The 26,784-nt window shown below is 60.5% G+C and overlaps 1 protein-coding gene and 1 long non-coding RNA gene across 11 annotated transcripts in view; one reads left to right on the top strand and one right to left on the bottom strand.

The window, feature by feature from the left end:
* Nucleotides 1-26,784, top strand: part of SMARCA4 (SWI/SNF related BAF chromatin remodeling complex subunit ATPase 4) — a 73,295-nt gene that overhangs the window by 35,218 nt on the left and 11,293 nt on the right. For 4 of the 6 annotated variants that reach the window (XM_090128672.1, XM_090128673.1, XM_090128674.1 and 1 more), the window contains exons 21-27: nt 124-210; nt 2,444-2,490; nt 2,615-2,781; nt 8,600-8,763; nt 11,558-11,785; nt 17,356-17,451; nt 17,815-17,892. In XM_090128672.1, the coding sequence (XP_089984798.1) occupies nt 124-210; nt 2,444-2,490; nt 2,615-2,781; nt 8,600-8,763; nt 11,558-11,785; nt 17,356-17,451; nt 17,815-17,892 (867 nt within the window). The remainder of the gene's footprint in view (nt 1-123; nt 211-2,443; nt 2,491-2,614; nt 2,782-8,599; nt 8,764-11,557; nt 11,786-17,355; nt 17,452-17,814; nt 17,893-26,784) is intronic. The other 2 variants (XM_090128676.1, XM_090128677.1) reach the window with 1 other exon arrangement.
* Nucleotides 6,303-8,474, bottom strand: LOC149913878 (uncharacterized). Of its 5 annotated transcripts, none has more exons than XR_016460914.1 (3): nt 8,312-8,474; nt 7,674-8,268; nt 6,303-7,029 (listed from the first exon to the last, which is right to left on the bottom strand). It is a non-coding gene; the product is annotated as an uncharacterized LOC149913878 (long non-coding RNA). The 5 variants fall into 5 exon arrangements; XR_016460917.1 differs by having other exon boundaries at nt 7,674-8,140; nt 8,183-8,474; XR_016460915.1 differs by having other exon boundaries at nt 6,303-6,944; nt 6,987-7,029; nt 7,674-8,474.

The following is a 26,784-nucleotide window of genomic DNA, read 5'->3' on the forward strand; positions in this document are numbered from 1 at the left end:
TTCAAGTTCATTAAAATCTGGAGGAGACCCCCCCGCCCCCCACCAAACCCCTCCCCTTCCCCCACTGACGAGGCCGCGGTTCGTCAGCGCCCGGCGCTAATTGCGCTGTAACGAATCCCGCAGGGTAAAGGCGGCACCAAGACGCTGATGAACACCATCATGCAGCTGCGAAAGATCTGCAACCACCCCTACATGTTCCAGCACATCGAGGTGTGTCCGTGTGTCCTTCTGTCCTCGTGTCCACGCGTCCCTCTGTCCCCACGTCCCCATGTCCCTCTGTCCCCACGTCCCCACGTTCCTCTGTCCCTCTGTCCCCATGTCCCTCAGTCCTGATGTCCCCATGTTCCCGCATCCCTATGTCACTGTGTCCCTGTGTGTCCCCACATCCCCATGTCCCTCTGTCTCCATGTCCCTCTGTCCCTTTGTCCCCATGTCCCCGCATTCCTATGTCACCATGTCCCTGTGTGTCCCCATGTCCCTGTGTCCCCATGTCCCCATGTCCCTCTGTCCCCACGTCCCTCTGTCGCCATGTCCCCGCATCTCTATGTCACCGTGTCCCTGTGTGTCCCCATGTCCCCATGTCCCTCTGTCCCCATGTCCCTCTCTGTCCCTCTCTGTCCCTCTGTCCCCATGTCCCCGCATCCCTATGTCACCGTGTCCCTGTGTGTCCCCATGTCCCTGTGTCCCCATGTTCCCATGTCCCTGTGTCCCTGTGTCCCTCTGTCCCCATGCCCCCGTGTCCCTGCATCCCTATGTCACTGTGTCCCTGTGTGTCCCCATGTCCCTCTGTCCCCATGTCCCCATGTCCCTCTGTCCCCATGTTCCCGCATCTCTATGTCACTGTGTCCCTGTGTGTCCCCATGTCCCCATGTCCCTCTGTCCCCATGTTCCCATGTCCCTCTGTCCCCATGTTCCCGCATCTCTATGTCACTGTGTCCCTCTGTCCCCACATCCCCATGTCCCTCTGTCTCCATGTCCCTCTGTCCCTTTGTCCCCATGTCCCCGCATTCCTATGTCACCATGTCCCTGTGTGTCCCCATGTCCCCATGTCCTTCTCTGTCCCTCTCTGTCCCTCTGTCCCCATGTCCCCGCATTCCTATGTCACCATGTCCCTGTGTGTCCCTCTGTCCCCATGTCCCTCTGTCCCCATGTTCCCGCATCTCTATGTCACTGTGTCCCTGTGTGTCCCCATGTCCCCATGTCCCTCTGTCGCCATGTCCCTGCGTGTTCCCGTGTCCCCATGTCCCTCTGTCCCCATGTCCCTGTGTCCCTCTGTCTTCATGTCCCCATGTCCCCGTGTCCCCATGTCCCATGTCGTTGTGTCACTGTCCCCATGTCCCCATGTCATTGTGTCACTGTCCCCATGTCCCCGTGTGTCCCCATGTCCCCATGTCCCCGTGTGTCCCCATGTCCCATGTCGTTGTGTCACCGTCCCCATGTCCCCATGTGTCCCCATGTCCCCATGTCATTGTGTCACTGTCCCCACGTCCCCCCGTGGCTGTGCTTTGTCCCCAAGTCCTCCAGCTGCTCCCACAGAACGAGGAGCTCCCCTCCCCGTGTCCCCGTGTCACAGCGGTGTCCCCTGGGGGTGGCTCTGGATGCTGAGCGCTGCGGTGTCTGCGGTGCTGCAGTTCTGCATTGCTGCAGTGCTGTGTTGCCAGACTGCTGTGGTGCTGCAGTGCTGCAGTTCTGCATTGCTGTGGCACTGCGTTGCTGCATTGCTGCAGTTCTGTGTTGCTGGACTGCTGCATTGCTGCAGTTCTGCATTGCTGCAATCCTGTTGTTCTGCATTGCTGTGGTGCTGCGGTGCTGCATTGCTGCGGTGCTGCATTGCTGTGGCGCTGCAGTTCTGCAGTTCTGCATTGCTGTGGTGCTGCAGTTCTGTATTGCTGTGGTTCTGCAATTCTGCATTGCGGTGGTTCTGCAGTGCTACATTGCTGCGGTTCTGCAGTTCTGCATTGCTGTGGTGCTGCAGTGCTGCGGTTCTGCATTGCGGTGGTTCTGCAGTTCTGCAGTGCTGTGGTGCTGCAGTGCTGCGGTGCTGCAGTGCTGCAGTGCTGCATTGCGGTGGTTCTGCAGTTCTGCATTGCTGTGGTGCTGCAGTGGTGCGGTGCTGCAGTGGTGCATTGCTGTGGTTCTGCAGTGCTGTGGTGCTGCAGTTTTGCATTGCTGCGGTGCTGCAGTGCTGTGTTGCTGTGGTGCTGCGTTGCTGCGTTGCTGTGGTGCTGCAGTGCCACAGTGCCACAGTGCTGCATTGCTGTGGTTCTGCAGTGCTGCTGTTCTGCAGTTCTGCATTGCTGCAGTTCTGTGTTGCTGCAGCTCTGCAGTTCTGCATGGCTGTGGTGCTGCAGTGCTGCATTGCGGTGGTTCCGCAGTTCTGCAGTGCTGCAGTGCTGCATTGCAGCTCCCTGACCCCTTCTTCCCCCCCCTGCTTCCATTGCAGGAATCCTTCTCGGAGCACCTGGGCTTCACAGGCGGCATCGTGCAGGGGTGAGTGCTGCTGCTCATTAGGGGGGGCGCCGCTCGTTAGCAGCCCTCATTAACGACCCTGCAGCGCCGCAGCGAAGCTCTCCGCCCCCAATGCTGACCCCCTACCCTTCCTCCCCCCCCCCAGGCTGGATCTGTACCGCGCCTCCGGCAAATTCGAGCTGCTGGACCGCATCCTGCCCAAGCTGCGCGCCACCAACCACAAGGTGCTGCTCTTCTGCCAGATGACGTCGCTGATGACCATCATGGAGGATTATTTCGCCTACCGGGGCTTCAAGTACCTGCGGCTGGACGGTGGGTGTGCAGGGATGGGCTGGGGGCGGCGCTGGGGGGCTGAGGATGGGGGACGGGGGGGGCAGAAAATGCGCTGCGTGGATGCGTTGGTGCTGCTCAGGGATGTAAACCCCATGGAAATGCGTTGGTGCTGCACAGAGCCATAAGCAGCACAGGATTGCATTGGTGCTGGGCTGAGCAGTGTGATAAATTGCACTGCGTGGATGCAGTGGTGCTGCACAGAGCCATAAATATCACAGGATTGCATTGGTGCTGCACAGAGCCATAGGCAGCATGGAATTGCATTGGTGGTGGGCTGAGTAGTGTGATAAATTGCACTGCATGGATGCAGTGGTGCTGTGCAGGGATATAAACCTCGTGGAAATGTGTTGGTGCTGTGCAGAGCCATAAGCAGCACAGAGCTGCATTGGTGGTGGGCTGAGCAGTGTGATAAATTGCACTGTGTGGATGCAGTGGTGCTGCACAGAGCCATAAATATCACAGAATTGCATTGGTGCTGGGCTGAGAATTGCTGTAAGCTGCACTGCATGGCTGCATTGGTGCTGCACATGGATATAAACATCATAGAAATGCATTGGTGCTGCACAGAGCCATAAGCAGCACAGGATTGCATTGGTGCTGGGCTGAGAATGTGATACATTGCACTGCGTGGATGCAGTGGTGCTGCACAGAACCATAAGCAGCACAGGGCTGCATTGGTGCTGCACAGAGCAGTGCTGTAAACAGCAGTGCATGGATGCATTGGTGCTGCGCCGGGATATAAACCTCATGGAAGTGCATTGGTGCTGGGCAGAGATATAAGCAGCACAGCTGCGTTGGTGCTGTGTAGAGCAGTGCTGTAAATTGCACTGCGTGGCTGCATTGGTGCTGTGCAGGGATATAAACCTCGTGGAAATGCGTTGGTGCTACACAGAGCCATAGGCAGCACAGAATTGCATTGGTGCTGGGCTGAGCATTGCTGTAAGCTGCACTGCGTGGATGCATTGGTGCTCACAGAGCCATAGGCAGCACGGAATTGCATTGGTGGTGGGCTGAGAGTGTGATAAATTGCACTGTGTGGCTGCATTGGTGCTGGGCAGGGATATAAACCTCGTGGAAACGCGTTGGTGCTGCACAGAGCCATAAGCAGCACGGGATTGCATTGGTGCTGGGCTGAGCAGTGCTGTAAGCTCACTGCGTGGATGCAGTGGTGCTGCACAGAGATATAAGCAGAGCTGCATTGGTGCTGTGTAGAGCAGTGCTATAAATTGCTCTGCGTGGCTGCATTGGTGCTGGGCAGTGCCATAAACCTCGTGGAAATGCATTGGTGCTGGGCAGGGCAGTGCTGTAAGCTGCACTGCGTGGATGCGTTGGTGCTGTGCAGAGCCATAGGCAGCACGGAATTGCATTGGTGGTGGGCTGAGAGTGTGATAAATTGCACTGCGTGGATGCAGTGGTGCTGCACAGAGCCATAAGCAGCACAGGATTGCATTGGTGCTGGGCTGAGCAGTGCTGTAAGCTGCACTGCGTGGATGCGTTGGTGCTGTGCAGGGATATAAACCTCATGGAAATGCATTGGTGCTGCACAGAGCCACAGGATTGCATTGGTGCTGGGCAGGGCAGTGCTGTAAGCTGCACTGCGTGGCTGCGTTGGTGCTGCGCAGAGCCATAAGCAGCACAGAATTGCATTTGTTCTGGGCTGAGAATTGCTGTAAGCTGCACTGTGTGGCTGCATTGGTGCTGCACAGGGATATAAACGTCACTGAAATGCATTGGTGCTGGGCAGAGCGGTGCTATAAACAGCAGTGCATGAAATACATTGGTGCTGTGCAGGGATATAAGCACCACAGAGCTGCATTGGTGCTGTGTAGGGACATGAGCACCACGGAATTGCATTGGTGCCGTGTAGAGCAGTGCTGTAAACAGCCGTGCATGGCTGCATTGGTGCTGGGCAGGGACATAAACCTCACGGAAATGCATTGGTGCTGCACAGAGCCACAAACATCACAGGTTTGCATTGGTGCTGGGCTGAGCAGTGCTGTCAGCTGCACTGCGTGGCTGCATTGGTGCTGTGCAGGGATATAAACCTCACGGAAATGCATTGGTGCTGTGTAGAGCAGTGATGTAGGCTGCACTGCATGGATGCATTGGTGCTGTGCAAGATGGTAAACCTCATGGAAGTGCGTCGGTGCTGCAAAGAGCCACAAACATCACAGAGCTGCATTGGTGCAGTGCAGAGCTCAGGGTCACAAACAGCACTGCATGCATCGGTGCTGTACAGGGACACAAACAGCACTGCATGCATTGGTGCCACATGGGGTCATAAACAGCACTGCATGCATCCGTGCTGCACGGGGACACAAACAGCACTGCATGCATCGGTGCTGCACGGGGACGCAAACAGCACTGCATGCATCGGTGCTGCATGGGGTCACAAACAGCACTGCATGCATCGGTGCTGCACGGGGACACAAACAGCACTGCATGCATCGGTGCTGCATGGGGGGGGGGGGGTCACAAGACAGCACTGCATGCATCGCAGAGCAGGGCTGTAAACCTGACAGCAGTGCATGGGCGCAGCTCAGAGCAGAGGGGAAACGTTGCAGCAGGAAGGTGGACGGACGGACGGGCAGGCAGGCAGACAGACAGACAGACGGACGCGGGTTTTGCCCCCGTGCCCGGTTGCGGTGCTGCAGCTTGGACTGGGGGGGGGTTGGGCTGCACCACACGTCACCAGGCAGGACCTGGACCTGCAGGGCTCCTCATTCGGTCATTAAGGTCATTTCCTGCCCCACCATCCCGTGGTTCTGTGATCTTCCAGGACCTTTCCAACCCAACCCAACCATCCCGTGGTTCTGTGATCTTCCAGGACCTTTCCAACCCAACCCAACTATCCCACTGTTCTGTGATCTTCCAGGACCTTTCCAATCTAACCCAACTATCCCATGGTTCTGTGATCTTCCAGGACCTTTCTAACCCAACCCAACCATCCCATGGTTCTGTGATCTTCCAGGACCTTTCCAACCCAGTCCAACCATCTGATGGGTCTGTGATCTTCCAGGACCTTTCCAATCCAACCCAACCCAACCATCCCGTGGTTCTGTGATCTTCCAGGACCTTTCCAACCCAACCCAACCATCTGATGGGTCTGTGATCTTCCAGGACCTTTCCAATCCAACCCAACCCAACCATCCCATGGTTCTGTGATCATCCAGGACCTTTCCAACCCAACCCAACCATCCCATGGTTCTGTGATCTTCCAGGACCTTTCCAACCCAACCCAACCATCTGATGGGTCTGTGATCTTCCAGGACCTTTCCAACCCAACCATCCCACAGTTCTGTGATCTTCCAGGACCTTTCCAATTCAATCCAAGTTTTCCATGGTTCAGTAACCTTTCAGGACCCTTCCAATTTAATTCAACTATTCCACAATTTTGTGACCTTCCAGGACCCTTCCAACCCATCCATTTCAGGGTTTTGTGACCTTCAAGAACCCTTCTAACCCAGTCCAACACAACCCAAACATTCCATGCTTCTTTGACCTTCCAGGACCCTTCCAACCCAACCATCTCATCACTCTGTGACCTTCCAGGACCCTTCCAACCCAACCATCCCCTGGCTTTCTTACCTTCCAGGACCCTTCCAACCCAACCATCTCATCACTCTGTGACCTTCCAGGACCCTTCCAACCCAATCATCCCCTGGCTTTCTTACCTTCCAGGACCCTTCCAACCCAACCGTCTCGTGACTGTGTGACCTTCCAGGACTCTTCCAATCCAACCACCCTACAGCTCTGTGACCTTTCAGGACCTTCCAACTCAACCATCCCCTGGCTTTCTGCCCTTCCAGGACCCTTCCAACCCAACCATCTTGTGACTGTGTGACCTTCCAGGACCCTACCACCCCAACCACCCACAGCTCTGACCTTCCAGGACCCTTCCAACCCAACCATCTCATCACTCTCTGACCTTCCAGGACCCTTCCAACCCAACCGTCCCCTGGCTTTCTGACCTTCCAGGCCCCTTCCAACCCAACCATCTTATCACTCTGTGACCTTCCAGGACCCTTCCAACCCAACCATCTCGTGACTGTGTGACCTTCCAGGACCCTTCCACCCCAACCACCCACAGCTCTGTGACCTTCCAGGACCCTTCCAACCCAACCATCTCATCACTCTCTGACCTTCCAGGACCCTTCCACCCCAACCACCCACAGCTCTGTGACCTTCCAGGACCCTTCCAACCCAACCATCTCATCACTCTCTGACCTTCCAGGACCCTTCCAACCCAACCATCTCATCACTCTGTGACCTTCCAGGACCCTTCCAACCCAACCATCTCGTTACTCTGTGACCTTCCAGGACCCTTCCAACCCAACCATCCCCTGGCTTTCTGACCTTCCAGGACCCTTCCACCCCAACCATCTCATCACTCTGTGACTTTCCAGGACCCTTCCACCCCAACCATCTTATCACTCTGTGACTTTCCAGGACCCTTCCACCCCAACCACCCTACACCTCTGTGACCTTCCAGCACCCTTCCAACCCAACCATCTCATCACTCTTTGACCTTCCAGGCCCCTTCCAACCCAACCACCCCACGGCTCTGTGACCTTCCAGGACCCTTCCAACCCAACCACCCCACGGCTCTGTGACCTTCCAGGACCCTTCCAACCCAACCATCTCATCACTCTGTGACCTTCCAGGACCCTTCCAACCCAACCATCCCCTGGCTTTCTTACCTTCCAGGACCCTTCCAACCCAACCGTCTCGTGACTGTGTGACCTTCCAGGACTCTTCCAATCCAACCACCCTACAGCTCTGTGACCTTTCAGGACCTTCCAACTCAACCATCCCCTGGCTTTCTGACCTTCCAGGACCCTTCCAACCCAACCATCTTGTGACTGTGTGACCTTCCAGGACCCTTCCACCCCAACCACCCACAGCTCTGTGACCTTCCAGGACCCTTCCAACCCAACCATCTCATCACTCTCTGACCTTCCAGGACCCTACCACCCCAACCACCCACAGCTCTGACCTTCCAGGACCCTTCCAACCCAACCATCTCATCACTCTGTGACCTTCCAGGACCCTTCCAACCCAACCACCCACAGCTCTGTGACCTTCCAGGACCCTTCCAACCCAACCATCTCATCACTCTCTGACCTTCCAGGACCCTTCCAACCCAACCGTCCCCTGGCTTTCTGACCTTCCAGGACCCTTCGAACCCAACCATCGCCTGGCTTTCTGACCTTCCAGGACCCTTCCAACCCAACCATCTCGTGACTGTGTGACCTTCCAGGACCCTTCCACCCCAACCACCCACAGCTCTGTGACCTTCCAGGACCCTTCCAACCCAACCATCTCATCACTCTCTGACCTTCCAGGACCCTTCCACCCCAACCACCCACAGCTCTGTGACCTTCCAGGACCCTTCCAACCCAACCATCTCATCACTCTCTGACCTTCCAGGACCCTTCCAACCCAACCATCTCCTGGCTTTCTGACCTTCCAGGACCCTTCCATCCCAACCACCCTACAGCTCTGTGACCTTCCAGGACCCTTCCAACCCAACCATCTCATCACTCTCTGACCTTCCAGGACCCTTCCAACCCAACCATCTCATCACTCTCTGACCTTCCAGGCCCCTTCCATCCCAACCATCTCATCACTCTGTGACCTTCCAGGACCCTTCCCCCACCCCCCTTACTCCCTCCACCCCCGCCATCCCCGCCCCCCCCACCCCGTGCCGTTCCTGCAGCGCCGCCCCCCCCCACCCCGTGCCGTTCCCGCAGCGCCCCCTGCTGGCTGAGCGCGGAACCGCGGCCGTGCGTTGCAGGGACCACGAAGGCGGAGGATCGCGGGATGCTGCTGAAGACGTTCAACGAGCCGGGCTCCGAGTATTTCATCTTCCTGCTGAGCACCAGGGCGGGCGGGCTGGGCCTCAACCTGCAGTCGGCCGACACCGTCATCATCTTCGACAGCGACTGGAACCCGCACCAGGTACGGCCGCCCGCTAATGAGCTCGTTAGGGCTGACGACCCTGAGGTTCAACACTGTGGGGCTGAAGGGAAGCCTGGAGCCCAGGGCTGATGGTGGAGAGAGCCCAGGGCTAATGATGGAGAGAGCCCAGTGCTAATAATGGAGAGAGCTCAGAGCCCAGGGCTGATGGTGGAGAGAGCCCAGGGCTGGTGATGGAGAGAGCCCAGGGCTGGTGATGGAGAGAGCCCAGGGCTGGTGATGGAGAGAGCCCAGGGCTAATGATGGAGAGAGCCCAGAGCCCAGGGCTAATGATGGAGAGAGCCCAGAGCCCAGGGCTAATGATGGAGAGAGCCCAGAGCCCAGGGCTAATGATGGAGAGAGCCCAGTGCTAATAATGGAGAGAGCTCAGAGCCCAGGGCTGATGATGGAGAGAGCCCAGAGCCTGATGGCTAATGAGGGAGAGAGCCCAGAGCCCAGGGCTAATGATGGAGGAGAGCCCAGAGCCCAGGGCTAATGATGGAGAGAGCCCAGAGCCTGATGGCTAATGAGGGAGAGAGCCCAGAGCCCAGGGCTAATGATGGAGGAGAGCCCAGAGCCCAGGGCTAATGAGGGAGAGAGCCCAGAGCCCAGGGCTGATGATGGAGAGAGCCCAGGGCTGATGATGGAGAGAGCCCAGAGCCACCCTCAGTGCTGTTAATGAGCTCATTATGCCTAATGACCCCACGCTGGGGGTCCTGGAGCCCTGATCCTGGTGCTGTGCCCACCTGGGGACAATCCCTGCACCTGCTTCTATTGGGGGGAGGCTGGAGGAGAGCCCAGGGCTAATGATGGAGAGAGCCCAGAGCCCCTCTCAGTGCTGTTAATGAGCTCATTACAGCTAATGAGCCCATGCTGGGGGTCCTGAACCCCTGATCCTAGTGCTGTCCCCACCAGGGCTGCCCCCTGGGCCTGCTTCCATTGGAGGAGGCTGGAGGAGAGCCCAGAGCCCAGGGCTGATGATGGAGAGAGCCCAGACCCACCCTCAGTGCTGTTAATGAGCTCATTACTCCTAATGACCCCATGCTGGGGGTCCTGGAGCCCTGATCCTGGTGCTGTGCCCACCTGGGTCACCCCCTGGCCCTGCTTCCATTGGGGGGGAGCTGAAGAGAAGCCCAGACTCCATTTCTAGTGATGGAGGAGAGCCCAGAGCCCCTCTCAGTGCTCTTAATGAGCTCGTTACGCCTAATGAGCCCACGCTGGGGGTCCTGGAGCCCTGATCCTGGTGCTGTGCCCACCTGGGGTCAACCCCTGCACCTGCTTCCATTGGAGGAGGCTGAGGAGAGCCCAGACTCCAGAGCTGATGAAGGAGGAGAGCCCAGAGCCCCACTCAGTGCCGTTAATGAGCTCATTACTCCTAATGACTCTATGCTGGGGGTCTCTGCCCCCTCCTGCAGCTCTGCTCACCTCCCCACCCCCCATTGGACGGCAGCAGCCCCTGCATCCCCCCGCATCCCCTCACTCAGCCCCGGGGGGGGGGACTTTGAGGACCCCCCCCATACTAATGATGGAGGAGAGCTCAGAGCCCCACTCAGTGCTGTTAATGAGCTCATTACCCCTAATGACTCCATGCTGGGGGTCTCTGCACCCTTCTGCAGCTCTGGTCACCCAGAGCCCCCCACCCCCCATTGGACGGCAGCAGCCCCTGCATCCCCTCACTCAGCCCCGGGGGGGGGACTTTGAAGACCCCCCCCATCCCCAAACCAGCTAATGATGGAGGAGAGTCTGGAGCCCCGCTCACTGCCATTAATGAGCTCATTACCCTTAATGACTCCATGCTGGGGGTCTCTGCCCCCTCCTGCAGCTCTGCTCACCTCCCCACCCCCCATTGGACGGCAGCAGCCCCTTCATCCCCCCGCATCCCCTCCCGCAGCCCCCTCCCCACCACAAAGGGGGGGGTTTTGAGGACCCCCCCCCACCCTAATGATGGAGGAGAGCCCAGAGCCCCACTCAGTGCTGTTAATGAGCTCATTACTCCTAATGACTCCATGCTGGGGGTCTCTGCCCCCTCCTGCAGCTCTGCTCACCTCCCCACCCCCATTGGACGGCAGCAGCCCCTGCATCCCCCCCGCATCCCCTCACTCAGCCCCGGGGGGGTACTTTGAGGACCCCCCCCCCACCCTAATGATGGAGGAGAGCCCAGAGCCCCACTCACGGCCTTTAATGAGCTCATTACCCCTAATGACTCTGTGCTGGGGGTCTCTGCCCCCTCCTGCAGCTCTGCTCACCCCCACTGGACAGCAGCAGCCCCTTCATCCCCCCGCATCCCCTCCCGCAGCCCCCTCCCCACCACAAAGGGGGGGGTTTTGAGGACCCCCCCCCACCCTAATGATGGAGGAGAGCCCAGAGCCCCACTCAGTGCTGTTAATGAGCTCATTACTCCTAATGACTCCATGCTGGGGGTCTCTACCCCCTCCTGCAGCTCTGCTTATCCAGAACCTCCCCACCCCCCATTGGACGGCAGCAGCCCCTGCATCCCCTCACTCAGCCCCAGGGGGGGGGGACTTTGAGGACCCCCCCCACCCTAATGATGAAGGAGAGTCCAGACCCTCACTCAGTGCCATTAATGAGCTCATTACCCCTAATGACTCTGTGCTGGGGGTCTCTGCCCCCTCCTGCAGCTCTGCTCACCCCCATTGGACAGCAGCAGCCCCTTCATCCCCCCGCATCCCCTCCCACAGCCCCCTCCCCACCACAAAGGGGGGGGTTTTGAGGACCACCCCCCCCTCCCCACCACATCCAGCTGCTGATTGCTGTGTGTCCCCCCCCCCCCACGCAGGACCTGCAGGCCCAGGACCGGGCGCATCGCATCGGGCAGCAGAACGAGGTGCGCGTCCTGCGCCTCTGCACCGTCAACAGCGTGGAGGAGAAAATCCTGGCGGCCGCCAAATACAAACTGAACGTGGACCAGAAGGTGATCCAGGCCGGGATGTTCGACCAGAAATCGTCCAGCCACGAGCGGCGCGCCTTCCTGCAGGCCATCCTGGAGCACGAGGAGCAGGACGAGGTACGGCACGGCGCTGCGGCGCGGCGCTGCGGGGATGGGGGGGGGCGTGGGGGGCTGCACTGATGGCGGTGCTGCGGTGCTGCACTGATGGTGGTGCTGCTCTGATGGTGATGCAGGGATGGCACTGATGGTGGTGCTGCTCTGATGGTGGTGATGCAGGGATGGCACTGATGGTGGTGATGCACTGATGGCGGTGCTGCGGTGCTGCTCTGATGGTGGTGATGGTGGTCCTGCACTGATGGTGGTGCTGTACTGATGGTGGCGATGTAGGGATGGCACTGATGGCGGTGCTGCGGTGCTGCACTGATGGTGATGCAGGGATGGCACTGATGGCGGTGCTGTGGTGCTGCACTGATGGTGATGCAGGGATGGCACTGATGGCGGTGCTGCATTGATGGTGGTGATGGCGGTGCTGCACTGATGGCGATGCAGGGGTGGCACTGATGGCGGTGCTGCATTGATGGCGGTGCTGCGGTGCTGCACTGATGATGCTGATGGTGGTGATGCAGGGATGGCACTGATGGCGGTGCTGTGATGCTGCGGTGCTGCACTGATGATGGTGATGCAGGGGCTGCACTGATGGCGATGCAGGGATGGCACTGATGGCGGTGCTGCATTGATGGCGGTGCTGCACTGATGGCGGTGATGCACTGATGGCGGTGATGCACTGTTGGTGGTGATGCAGGGATGGCACTGATGGCGGTGCTGCACTGATGGTGGTGATGCAGGGATGGCACTGATGGTGGTGCTGCACTGATGGCAGTGATGCAGGGGTGGCACTGATGGCGGTGCTGCATTGATGGCGGTGCTGCGGTGCTGCACTGATGATGCTGATGGTGGTGATGCAGGGATGGCACTGATGGCGGTGCTGTGATGCTGCGGTGCTGCACTGATGGTGGTGATGCAGGGGCTGCACTGATGGCGATGCAGGGATGGCACTGATGGCGGTGCTGCATTGATGGCGGTGCTGCACTGATGGCGGTGATGCACTGATGGCGGTGATGCACTGTTGGTGGTGATGCAGGGATGGCACTGATGGCGGTGCTGCACTGATGGTGGTGATGCAGGGATGGCACTGATGGTGGTGCTGCACTGATGGCAGTGATGCAGGGGTGGCACTGATGGCGGTGCTGCATTGATGGCGGTGCTGCGGTGCTGCACTGATGATGCTGATGGCGGTGATGCAGGGATGGCACTGATGGTGGTGCTGTGATGCTGTGATGCTGTGGTGCTGCACTGATGGTGGTGATGCAGGGATGGCACTGATGGCGGTGCTGCTCTGATGGTGGTGATGCAGGGGTGGCACTGATGGTGGTGCTGTGATGCTGTGATGCTGTGGTGCTGCACTGATGGTGGTGATGGTGGTGCTGCACTGATGGTGGTGCTGCACTGATGGTGGTGATGCACTGTTGGTGGTGATGCAGTGATGGTGGTGATGCACTGATGGCGGTGATGCAGGGATGGCACTGATGGTGGTGCTGTGATGCTGTGGTGCTGCACTGATGGTGGTGATGCAGGGATGGCACTGATGGTGGTGCTGTGATGCTGTGATGCTGTGGTGCCGATGCTGATGGTGGTGATGGTGGTGCTGCACTGATGGTGGTGCTGCACTGATGGTGGTCCTGCACTGATGGTGGTCCTGCACTGATGGTGGTGCTGTACTGATGGTGGTGATGCAGGGGTGGCACTGATGGCGGTGCTGCATTGATTGCGGTGCTGCGGTGCTGCGGTGCTGCACTGATGGTGATGCAGGGATGGCACTGATGGCGGTGCTGCGATGATGGTGGTGATGGTGGTGCTGCACTGATGGCGATGCAGGGATGGCACTGATGGTGGTGATGCACTGTTGGTGATGATGCAGGGATGGCACTGATGGCGGTGCTGCACTGATGGTGGTGATGGTGGTGCTGCACTGATGGTGGTGATGCAGGGGTGGCACTGATGGCGGTGCTGTGATGCTGCGGTGCTGCACTGATGGTGGTGCTGCACTGATGGTGATGCAGGGATGGCACTGATGGTGGTGCTGCTCTGATGGTGGTGATGCAGGGATGGCACTGATGGTGGTGCTGCACTGATGGTGGTGATGCAAGGGTGGCACTGATGGCGGTGCTGTGATGCTGCGGTGCTGCACTGATGGTGGTGCTGCACTGATGGCGGTGCTGCACTGATGGTGATGCAGGGATGGCACTGAATGTGGTGCTGCTCTGATGGTGGTGATGCAGGGATGGCACTGATGGTGGTGCTGCACTGATGGTGATGATGCAGGGATGGCACTGATGGCGGTGCTGCACTGTTGGTGGTGATGCAGGGGTGGCACTGATGGCGGTGCTGCGGTGCTGCGGTGCTGACGCTGATGGTGGTGATGGTGGTGCTGCACTGATGGCAGTGCTGTGGTGCTGCACTGATGGTGGTGATGGCGGTGCTGCACTGATGGTGATGCAGGGATGGCACTGATGGCGGTGCTGCGGTGCCGACGCTGATGGTGGTGATGGTGGTGCTGCACTGATGGCGGTGCTGCGGTGCTGCTTTGATGATGCTGATGGTGGTGATGCAGGGATGGCACTGATGGCGGAGCTGTGATGCTGTGGTCCTGCACTGATGGCGGTGCTGCACTGATGGCAGTGCTGCGGTGCTGCACTGATGGTGGTGATGGTGGTCCTGCACTGATGGTGGTGATGCAGGGATGGCACTGATGGCGATGCTGCTCTGATGGTGGTGATGCAGGGGCTGCACTGATGGTGGTGATGCAGGGATGGCACTGATGGCGGTGCTGTGATGCTGTGGTGCTGCACTGATGGTGATGCAGGGATGGCACTGATGGCGATGATGCAGTGCTGCACTGATGGCAGTGCTGTGATGCTGCGGTGCTGCACTGATGGTGGTGCTGCACTGATGGTGATGCAGGGATGGCACTGATGGCGATGATGCGGTGCCGACGCTGATGGTGGTGATGGTGGTGCTGCACTGATGGTGGTGCTGAACTGATGGTGATGATGCAGTGATGGCACTGATGGCAGTGCTGCAGTGACGATGCTGATGGTGGTGATGCAGGGACGGCACTGATGGCGGTTGTGCAGTGCTGCACTGATGGCGATGCTGCAATGATGGTGGTGATGCAGGGTGCTGCAGTGCTGCGGTGGCGATGCTGATGGTGGTGATGGTGGTGCTATGCTGATGGCGATGCTGTGGTGCTGCACTGATGGCGATGCTGTGGTGCTGCACTGATGGCGATGATGGTGGTGCTGCACTGATGGCAGTGATGCAGTGCTGCACTGATGACGCTGATGGTGGTGATGCAGGGATGCCACTGATGTCGGTGCTGCACTGATGGTGGTGCTGCGGTGCTGCACTGATGGTGGTGATGGTGGTCCTGCACTGATGGCAGTGCTGTGGTGCTGCGGTGCTGCACTGATGGTGGTGATGCATGGATGGCAGTGTTGGCGGTGCTGCGATGCTTTGGTGCTGCACTGATGGTGGTGATGGTGGTGCTGCACTGATGGCAGTGATGCAGGGATGGCACTGATGATGGTGATGGTGGTCCTGCACTGATGGCGGTGCTGCAGGGATGGCACTGATGGTGGTGATACAGGGATGGCACTGTTGGCGTTGCTGCGGTGCTGCACTGATGGTGGCGATGCAGGGATGGCAGTCATGCGGTGCTGCGGTGCTGCAGTGCTGGTGGTACTGGTGATGCAGTGCTGGTGGTGCTGTGGTGCTGCACTGATGCACACTGATGCGGTGCTGCTGGTGGTGCTGGCGGTGCTGCGGTGTTGGTGGTGCTGGTGATGCAGTGCTGGTGGTGCTGGTGGGGCTGCACTGATGCGGTGCTGGCGGTGCTGCGGTGCCTGTGCTGCTGGTGGTGCTGTGGTGCTGGTGGTGCTGGCGATGCTGGTGGTGCTGCGGTGCTGGTGTTGCTTGTGATGCGGTGCTGCGGTGCTGGTGCTGCTGGTGGTGCTGGCGGTGCTGCGGTGTTGGCGGCGCTGGTGATGCAGTGCTGGTGGTGCTGGCGGTGCTGCAGTGCTGGCGGTGCTGGTGATGCAGTGCTGGTGGTGCTGGTGGTGCTGTGGTGCTGCACTGATGCGGTGCTGGCGGTGCTGCTGGCGGTGCTGTGGTGTTGGTGGTGCTGGTGATGCAGTGCTGGTGGTGCTGGTGGGGCTGGTGGGGCTGCACTGATGCGGTGCTGGCGGTGCTGCGGTGCCTGTGCTGCTGGCGGTGCTGTGGTGCTGGCGGTGCTGGCGATGCTGGTGATGCGGTGCTGCGGTGCTGGTGCTGCTGGTGGTGCTGGCGGTGCTGCGGTGTTGGCGGTGCTGGTGATGCAGTGCTGGTGGTGCTGTGGTGCTGGTGGGGCTGCACTGATGCGGTGCTGGCGGTGCTGCGGTGCTGGCGATGCGGTGCTGGTGGTGCTGCGGTGCTGGTGGTGCTGGTGGTGCTGTGGTGCTGCACTGATGCACACTGATGCGGTACTGGCGGTGCTGGTGATGCGGTGGTGGTGCTGCTGCACTGATGCGGTGCTGGTGCTGCTGGTGGTGCTGCGGTGCTGGTGGGGCTGCACTGATGTGGTGCTGGTGGTGCTCTGGTGCTGCACTGATGCACACTGATGCGGTGCTGGCGGTGCTGGTGATGCGGTGGTGGCAGTGCTGGCAGTGCTGACGATGCTGGTGCTGCGGTGCTGGTGGTGCTGCGGTGCTGGTGCTGCTGGTGGTGCTGCGGTGCTGGCGATGCTGGTGATGCGGTGCTGCGGTGCTGGTGCTGCTGGTGGTGCTGGCGGTGCTGCGGTGTTGGCGGCACTGGTGATGCAGTGCTGGTGGTGCTGGTGGGGCTGCACTGATGCGGTGCTGGCGGTGCTGCGGTGCTGGTGATGCGGTGCTGGTGGTGCTGGTGGTGCTCTGGTGCTGCACTGATGCACACTGATGCGGTGCTGGCGGTGCTGGTGATGCCATGCTGGTGGTGCTGCGGTGCTGGTGGTGCTGCGGTGTTGGCGGTGCTGGTGATGCAGTGCTGGTGGTGCTGGTGGTGCTGGTGGGGCTGCACTGATGCGGTGCTGGCGGTGCTGCGGTGCCTGTGCTGCTGGCGGTGCTGGCGATGCTGGTGCTGCGGTGCTGCGGTGCTGGTGCTGCTGGTGCTGCTGGTGGTGCTGCGGTGCTGGCGGTGCTGCGGTGCTGGTGGTGCTGTGGTGCTGGTGATGTGGTGCTGGCGGTGCTGCGGTGCCTGTGCTGCTGGTGGTGCTGTGGTGCTGGAGGTGCTGGTGCTGCTGGCGGCGATGCGGTGCTGGCGATGCGGTGATGCGGTGCTGCTGTGCTGGTGCTGCTGGTGGCGATGCGGTGCTGGCGGTGCTGCGGTGCTGGCGGTGCTGCACTGATGCGGTGCTGGCGATGCGGTGCTGGCGGTGCTGCGGTGCTGGCGGTGCTGCGGTGCCGGCGGTTCCGCGCTGCGGCCCCACGGGGAGCGTTGCGGGTCGGGCGGCGCCGCGCCCACGGACGGCGTTGGTGCGAGGCGGCGGCGGCGGCGGCGGCGGCGGCACGGCGGAGCGGCGGCCCCGTCGAACTGAAGTGCTGTATTTAAATCCACAGAGCCGCTACGGCGCGGGCGGCGGCGGCGGAGGCGGCGGCGGCGGCGGCACCTCCACCCTTTGCCTGAGCGCTGAGCCGGAGGAACCACCTCTAAAGGTGAGAGGGGCCGCTCAGCCTCCACGCCCCTGCGCTCCTCCGGCCCCGCCGCCGCGCCCCGCTCAGCGCCGTCCGCGCCCGCGCCCCCCCGGCCCCCCCCCGGCAGCCCCCCGGCCCGGCACCACCCGTCGCAGCGCCTCTCAGCGCCGCAGCGCCGCCGCCGTCGGACGGTCGCGGCGTCGGACGGCTCAGAACCGCCCCCCCCCCCCCCTCCTCCCCCTTTATTATTTTTTTTTTTACCCCCCTCCCCCCACATCCCGCTTTGGACCCCCTCCCCCTCCGCCCCCCCCCCCCAAATAAATTAAAAAAAAAAAGCCTCCCCCGCCCCGCCGCCGCTCAGCGCCGCTCTTTTGGCTCTGGCAGGAGGAGGACGAGGTGCCCGACGACGAGACGGTGAACCAAATGATCGCCAGGCACGAGGAGGAGTTCGACCTCTTCATGGTGAGCTGGTGGCAAAAGGGGGCGGGGAGGGGAGGGGGTGGGTGGGTGGGTGGGGGGGGTTTGGGGAGGGGGGGCTGCAAGATTGTGGTGAGCACAGGGAGGGATCGGCCGCCCGTGGTGAAAAGTGGGGGGGCTGCGTGTTGGTGCCACGCACCACCAGGGCTCCACGTGGTCGTGGTGAGCGCCAGGGGGATCTGGTTGGTGGTGGTGAGCGCCAGGGGGCTCTGCCTGTTCTTGGTGAGCGCCAGGAGGGCTCTGCCTGTTGGTGTTGAGCACCAGGAGGGCTCTGCCTGATCTTGGTGAGCACCAGGGGGATCTGCCTGTTGGTGCTCAGTGCCAGGAGGGCTCTGCCTGTTCATGGTGAGCACTGGGAGGGCTCTGCCTGTTGGTGTTGAGCACCAGGAGGGCTCTGCCTGTTGGTGGTGAGCGCCAGGAGGGCTCTGCCTGTTGGTGGTGAGTGCCAGGGGGGCTCTGCCTGTTGGTGCTGAACACCAGGAGGGCTCTGCCTGTTCGTGGTAAGGGCTAGGAGGGCTCTGCCTGTTGTCAGGGAGCAGCAGGGGGGTCGTAGTGAGGAGCTCCGCCTGTTGGCAGGGAGGGCTGCCGCCTGTTCATGGTGAGGGGTGCTGCCTGTTACTTGGGAGCATCTGGGGGGTCCACAGTGAGGGCTGTGGGCTGTTGGCAGGGAGCACCAGGAGGACTCTGCCTGTTGGTGGTGAGCACCAGGGGGTTCATGGTGAGGGGCTCCTCCTCTTTACGGTGAGCAGCTCTGACTGTTCATGGCGAGGGGCTGCGCCTGTTGGCGGTGAGGGGCTCTGCCTGTTGGTGGTGAGCACCGGGAGGGCACCACCTGTTCATGGTGACGGGCTCTGCCTGTTGGTGGGAAGGGCTGCCAGCTGTTGGGGTTGGGTGCCAGGAGGGCTCCTCCTGTTCATGGTGAGGGGCTTCTGTTTCTGATGAGGGGTTTCTGTTGATGGTGAGGGGCTCCTGTTGATGGTGGGGGGCTCCTGTTGATTGTGAGGGGCTCCTGTTGGTGGTGAGGGGCTCCTGTTGATTGTGAGGGGCTCCTGTTGGTGGTAGGGGGCTCCTGTTGATGGTGAGGGGCTCCTGTTGGTGGTGAGGGGCTCCTGTTGATTGTGAGGGGCTCCTGTTGATGGTGAGGGGCTCCTGTTGGTGGTAGGGGGCTCCTGTTGATTGTGAGGGGCTCCTGTTGGTGGTGAGGGGCTCCTGTTGGTGGTGAGGGGCTCCTGTTGATTGTGAGGGGCTCCTGTTGGTGGTGGGGGGCTTCTGTTGATTGTGAGGGGCTCCTGTTGATTGTGAGGGGCTCCTGTTGGTGGTGGGGGGCTTCTGTTGATGGTGAGGGGCTCCTGTTGGTGGTAAGGGGCTCCTGTTGGTGGTGAGGGGCTCCTGTTGATGGTGAGGGGCTCCTGTTGGTGGTAAGGGGCTCCTGTTGGTGGTGAGGGGCTCCTGTTGATTGTGAGGGGCTCCTGTTGGTGGTAGGGGGCTCCTGTTGATGGTGAGGGGCTCCTGTTGGTGGTGAGGGGCTCCTGTTGATGGTGGGGGGCTCCTGTTGATGGTGAGGGGCTCCTGTTGGTGGTAGGGGGCTAATGTTGGTGGTGAGGGGCTCCTGTTGATGGTGGGGGGCTCCTGTTGGTGGTGAGGGGCTCCTGTTGGTGGTGGGGGGCTTCTGTTGATGGTGAGGGGCTCCTGTTGGTGGTAAGGGGCTCCTGTTGGTGGTGGGGGGCTCCTGTTGGTGGTAGGGGGCTCCTGTTGATTGTGAGGGGCTCCTGTTGATTGTGAGGGGCTCCTGTTGGTGGTGGGGGGCTCCTGTTGATTGTGAGGGGCTCCTGTTGGTGGTGGGGGGCTTCTGTTGATGGTGAGGGGCTCCTGTTGGTGGTAAGGGGCTCCTGTTGGTGGTGAGGGGCTCCTGTTGATGGTGAGGGGCTCCTGTTGGTGGTGAGGGGCTCCTGTTGATGGTGGGGGGCTCCTGTTGGTGGTGAGGGGCTCCTGTTGGTGGTAGGGGGCTCCTGTTGGTGGTGAGGGGCTCCTGTTGATGGTGGGGGGCTCCTGTTGGTGGTGAGGGGCTCCTGTTGGTGGTGGGGGGCTTCTGTTGATTGTGAGGGGCTCCTGTTGGTGGTGGGGGGCTTCTGTTGATGGTGAGGGGCTCCTGTTGGTGGTAAGGGGCTCCTGTTGGTGGTGGGGGGCTCCTGTTGGTGGTAGGGGGCTCCTGTTGATTGTGAGGGGCTCCTGTTGATGGTGGGGGGCTCCTGTTGGTGGTGAGGGGCTCCTGTTGGTGGTGGGGGGCTTCTGTTGATTGTGAGGGGCTCCTGTTGGTGGTGGGGGGCTTCTGTTGATGGTGAGGGGCTCCTGTTGGTGGTAAGGGGCTCCTGTTGGTGGTGAGGGGCTCCTGTTGGTGGTGAGGGGCTCCTGTTGATTGTGAGGGGCTCCTGTTGGTGGTGGGGGGCTTCTGTTGATTGTGAGGGGCTCCTGTTGATTGTGAGGGGCTCCTGTTGGTGGTGGGGGGCTTCTGTTGATGGTGAGGGGCTCCTGTTGGTGGTAAGGGGCTCCTGTTGGTGGTGAGGGGCTCCTGTTGATGGTGAGGGGCTCCTGTTGATTGTGAGGGGCTCCTGTTGGTGGTGAGGGGCTCCTGTTGATTGTGAGGGGCTCCTGTTGGTGGTAGGGGGCTCCTGTTGATGGTGAGGGGCTCCTGTTGGTGGTGAGGGGCTCCTGTTGATGGTGGGGGGCTCCTGTTGATGGTGAGGGGCTCCTGTTGGTGGTAGGGGGCTCCTGTTGGTGGTGAGGGGCTCCTGTTGATGGTGGGGGGCTCCTGTTGGTGGTGAGGGGCTCCTGTTGGTGGTGGGGGGCTTCTGTTGATGGTGAGGGGCTCCTGTTGGTGGTAAGGGGCTCCTGTTGGTGGTGGGGGGCTCCTGTTGGTGGTAGGGGGCTCCTGTTGATTGTGAGGGGCTCCTGTTGATTGTGAGGGGCTCCTGTTGGTGGTGGGGGGCTCCTGTTGATTGTGAGGGGCTCCTGTTGGTGGTGGGGGGCTTCTGTTGATGGTGAGGGGCTCCTGTTGGTGGTAAGGGGCTCCTGTTGGTGGTGAGGGGCTCCTGTTGATGGTGAGGGGCTCCTGTTGGTGGTGAGGGGCTCCTGTTGATGGTGGGGGGCTCCTGTTGGTGGTGAGGGGCTCCTGTTGGTGGTAGGGGGCTCCTGTTGGTGGTGAGGGGCTCCTGTTGATGGTGGGGGGCTCCTGTTGGTGGTGAGGGGCTCCTGTTGGTGGTGGGGGGCTTCTGTTGATTGTGAGGGGCTCCTGTTGGTGGTGGGGGGCTTCTGTTGATGGTGAGGGGCTCCTGTTGGTGGTAAGGGGCTCCTGTTGGTGGTGGGGGGCTCCTGTTGGTGGTAGGGGGCTCCTGTTGATTGTGAGGGGCTCCTGTTGATTGTGAGGGGCTCCTGTTGATGGTGGGGGGCTCCTGTTGGTGGTGAGGGGCTCCTGTTGGTGGTGGGGGGCTTCTGTTGATTGTGAGGGGCTCCTGTTGGTGGTGGGGGGCTTCTGTTGATGGTGAGGGGCTCCTGTTGGTGGTAAGGGGCTCCTGTTGGTGGTGAGGGGCTCCTGTTGATGGTGGGGGGCTCCTGTTGATGGTGAGGGGCTCCTGTTGATTGTGAGGGGCTCCTGTTGGTGGTAGGGGGCTCCTGTTGATTGTGAGGGGCTCCTGTTGGTGGTGGGGGGCTCCTGTTGGTGGTGAGGGGCTTCTGTTGGTGGTAGGGGGCTCCTGTTGATGGTGAGGGGCTCCTGTTGGTGGTAAGGGGCTCCTGTTGATGGTGAGGGGCTCCTGTTGATGGTGGGGGGCTCCTGTTGATGGTGAGGGGCTCCTGTTGGTGGTAAGGGGCTCCTGTTGGTGGTGAGGGGCTCCTGTTGATGGTGGGGGGCTCCTGTTGATGGTGAGGGGCTCCTGTTGATTGTGAGGGGCTCCTGTTGGTGGTGGGGGGCTCCTGTTGGTGGTGAGGGGCTTCTGTTGGTGGTAGGGGGCTCCTGTTGATGGTGAGGGGCTCCTGTTGGTGGTAAGGGGCTCCTGTTGATGGTGAGGGGCTCCTGTTGATGGTGGGGGGCTCCTGTTGATGGTGAGGGGCTCCTGTTGGTGGTGAGGGGCTCCTGTTGGTGGTGGGGGGATTCTGTTGATTGTGAGGGGCTCCTGTTGGTGGTGAGGGGCTCCTGTTGGTGGTGAGGGGCTCCTGTTGATGGTGGGGGGCTCCTGTTGATGGTGAGGGGCTCCTGTTGATTGTGAGGAGCTCCTGTTGGTGGTGGGGGGCTCCTGTTGATGGTGAGGGGCTCGTGTTGGTGGGAGGGGGCTCCTGTTGATGGTGAGGGGCTCCTGTTGGTGGTAGGGGGCTCCTGTTGGTGGTGGGGGGCTCCTGTTGGTGGGGGGGGGCTCCTGTTGGTGGTAGGGGGCTCCTGTTGATGGTGGGGGGCTTCTGTTGGTGGTGAGGGGCTCCTGTTGGTGGTAGGGGGCTCCTGTTGATGGTGAGGGGCTCCTGTTGATTGTGAGGGGCTCCTGTTGATGGTAGGGGGCTCCTGTTGATGGTGAGGGGCTCCTGTTGATTGTGAGGGGCTCCTGTTGGTGGTGGGGGGCTCCTGTTGGTGGTGGGGGGCTCCAAGTGTTCATGGTGAGCACGAGGTGCTGTTCTGCCTGTTGGTGGTGGGCAGTTCCGCTGCGCTGCTCCAAACCCCCCAACAGAATCCCCCGACCCCCAATCCCGGCCCCATAGGGGGCAGAAGGGACCTCTGGTTCCCCCCCACGTCACCCCCAACCCACAGTGCTGGGCCTGCGGTCACAGGCAGGGGGGTGAGATGAGACCCCACCTCTGCTCTGGGTGGTGTGTTCTGTTGGGAACCCATTGGGAACCCATTGGGAGCTCATTGGAAATCCATTGGGAACCCATTGAGTATCCTATTGGAAATCCATTGGGAACCCATTGGGAATCTACTGGAAATCCATTGGGAACCCATTGGGAATCTACTGGGAACCCATTGGGGAACTCTTCGGGGAACCCATTGGGAACCCATTGGGAACTCATTGAGGAACCTATTGGAAATCCATTGGGAACCCATTGGGAATCTACTGGAAATCCATTGAGAACTCATTGGGGAACTCTTTGGGAACCCATTGGAAATCCATTGGGAACTTACTGGAAATCCATTGGGAACCTATTGGGAGCTCATTGGGGAACCCATTGGGAACTCATTGGGGAACCCATTGGGAACCCATTGGGAATCTACTGGAAATCCATTGGGGAACCCATTGGGAACCCATTGGAAATCCATTGGGAACCCATTGAAGAACCTGTTGGGACCCCATTGGGAACCCATTGAGAGACCTATGGGGAACTTATTGGAAATCCATTGGGAACTCTTTGGAGAACCCATTGGAAATCCTTTGGGAACCCATTGAGAAACCCATTGGAAATCCATTGGGAACTCACTGGGAATCCATTGGGGAACCCACTGGAAATCCATTGGGAACCCATTGGGATACTGTTGGGAAACCCATTGGGAATCCTGTTGGGATCCCTTTGGGAGCACATTGGGGAAACTATCGGGAACCCACTGGAAATCCATTGGGATCCATTGGGAAATCCAGTGGGAATCCGTTGAGGAACCTATTGGGAACTCTTTGGGAATGCATTGGAAATCCATTGAGAACCCATTGAGGAGCCCATTGGGAACCCATTGTGGAACCTATTGGAAATCCATCGGGAACCTATTGGGAACCCATTAGGAACCCACTGGACATCCATTGGGAACCCATTGGGAAACTATTGGGAACTTAATGGAAATCCATTGGGAACCCATTGAGGAACCTATTGGGAACTCTTTGGGAACCCATTGGAAATCCATTGAGAACCCATTGAGGAACCCATTGAGGAACCCATTGGGAACCTATTGGGAACCCATTAGGAACTCGTTGGGGAACTTATTGGGAACCCATTGAGGAACCCACTGGAAATCCATTGGGAAACCCATTGGGGATCCTCTTGGGACCCCATTGGGAGCACATTGGGGGAACCCACTGGAAATCCATTGGGAACCCATTGGGAAACTATTGGGAACACACTGAGGGGAACCCATTGGGGAAGCCATTCAGGAACCCACTGGAAACCTACTGGGAAACCTATTGGGAGAGCCAGGGGAGATTGCATTGGGAACCCATTGGGGAACCCATTGGGACCCCATTGGGACCCCATTGGGAACCCATTGGAAACCCATTGGGAAACCCATCGGGAACTCATTGGGGAACCATTGGGAACTCATTAGGATCCCATTGGAAGACCTATTGGGAACCCATTGGACCCCATTGGGACCCCATTGGGAACCCCCTGGAAGTCCCAATTGAGAACCCATTGGAAGTGGCCCCAAACCCACTGTGGCCCCATCCGCTTCCCACCAGACCCCCATCTGGGCCCACAACCCCAATTCCGTGTGTGGGTTCGGGGTCTCAGAGCATTTGGGGGCAACTCTGAGAGCATTGGGGGTTTTGGGGGGGGGGAAGTTCCTCCTGTGTGGAGGTGGAGTGGGGGGACACCCGGGGGGGGGGAGTCACTGAAACAAAGGGGGGAAGTCCTTGAAAATAAGGGGGAGATCCTAAATAGTGAATGGGGTCCTGAGGAGGGAAGGGGAGAAGCCCTAAAATCGGGTGGAAGCCCCCAGAAATAGAGGGGAGGCTTCTGGAAGAGTGCCCCAAAATGGGGGGGGGCAAAAGAGGGGCGGCTCACTGCAGAAGGAGGGCCTCCCCACAGGGGGGTCGGGGGGGGTCCCCAAAATCCCCATAGGGCACCACAACCCCAAGGACCCCATAGGGCACCACATCCCCCTGTGTCCCCATAGGGCATCATGTCCCCAAAATCCCCATAGGTCACCGCATCCCCAAGGACCCCACAGGGCACCATGTCCCCAACTTCCCCATAGGGCATTGTGTCCCCAATGTCCCCATAGGGAACCACGTCCCCCAAGGATCCCATAGGGCACCATATCCCCAATGTCCCCATAGGGCATCATGTCCCCAGTGTCCCCATAGGGCATCGTGTCCCCAATGTCCCCACAGGGCACTGTGTCCCTAATGTCCCCATAAGGCACCGCATCCCTAAGGACCCCACAGGGCACCATGTCCCCAATGTCCCCATAGGGCACTGTGTCCCTAATGTCCCCATAGGGCACCACGTCCCCAATGTCCCCATAGGGCACCATGTCCCCAAGGACCCCATAGGGCACCATGTCCCCCAATGTCCCCATAGGGCACCATGTCCCCAATGTCCCCATAGGGCACCATGTCCCCAAGGACCCCATAGGGCACTGCGTCCCTAATGTCCCCATAGGGCACCGCATCCCTAAGGACCCCACAGGGCACCACATCCCCCAATGTCCCCATAGGGCACCACGTCCCCAGTGTCCCCATAGGACACCGCATCCCTAAGGACCCCATAGGGCACCATGTCCCCAGTGTCCCCACAGGGCATCGTGTCCCCATTGTCCCCATAGGGCACTGCATCCCCAATGTCCCCATAGGGAACCACGTCCCCAATGTCCCCACAGGGCATCGTGTCCCCAAGGACCCCATAGGACACCACGTCCCCCAATGTCCCCATAGGGCACCATGTCCCCAATGTCCCCACAGGGCACCCATCCCCCAAGGACCCCACACCTCCCAGTGCCCCCCAAGGACCCCACGTCCCCCACCATCCCCTAAGGACGTCACGTCCCCAGTGTCCCCTAAAGACCCCACGTCCCCCATGAAGGACACCGTGTCCCCATGGCCCCGTGTCCCCCCCAGAGGACACGGCGTCCCTGCGAGGGGGCTGCGTCCCCCCTGCGTCCCCTGAAGACACCGTGACCCCCGCTGTGACCCCAGTGCCCCCGAGGGCACCAGGTCCCTGCATTGTCCCCAGTGTCCCCAAGGAACCTCATCCCCGTGGTGAAGGACACCGTGTCCCCACACTGTCCTGCACCCCCAGGGTCACCACGTCCCCACAGTGACCCCAAGGCCCCCAAAACCCCCATGGTCCCCAAACCCACCCCATTCCCACAGCATCCCCAGTGTCCCCAAGGCCACCAAACCCTCCCAGTGCCCCCAAGGTCCCCCCTGTGGCCCCCAACCCACCCCATCCCCATGCCATCCCCAGTGCCCCCGAGGCCACCACGTCCCCCCAGTGTCCCCAAGACCACCAACCCCCCCCCCCGGATGCCCCCAACCCACCCCATCCCCACAACATCCCCAGTGCCCCCAGTGCCACCACGTCCCCCCAGTGCCCCCAATCCCACAACATCCCCAGTGTCCCCGAGGCCACCCCGTCCCCCCAGCGTCCCCAAGGCCACCAATCCCCCCCCCCTCTGGATGCCCCCAACCCCAATTCATCCCCGCAGTGTCCCCAAGGCCACCAAAGCCCCCCAGTGCCCCCATCCCCATGCCATCCCCAGTTTCCCCAAGGCCACCACATCCCCCCAGTGTCCCCAAGACCACCACGTCCCCCCAGTGCCCCCAATCCCACAACATCCCCAGTGTCCCCGAGGCCACCCCGTCCCCACAGCGTCCCCAAGACCACCAACCCCCCCCTCTAGATGCCCCCAACCCCATCCCATCCCCCCAGTGCCCCCAGGGTCCCCCCCGTGGCCCCCAACCCACCCCATCCCCACAACATCCCCAGTTTCCCCGAGGCCACCCCGTCCCCCCAGCGTCCCCAAGACCACCAACCCCCCCCCCCCTGGATGCCCCCAACCCCAATTCATCCCCCCAGTGTCCCCAAGGCCACCCCGTCCCCCCAGTGCCCCCAACCCCATGCCATCCCCAGTGTCCCCAAGGCCACCCCGTCCCCCCAGCGTCCCCAAGACCACCAACCCCCCCCCCTCTG

This window comes from Phasianus colchicus, chromosome 34, assembly GCF_987193195.1.
Source record: "Phasianus colchicus chromosome 34, bPhaCol1.hap1.1, whole genome shotgun sequence".
Taxonomy (NCBI): Eukaryota; Metazoa; Chordata; class Aves; order Galliformes; family Phasianidae; genus Phasianus; species Phasianus colchicus.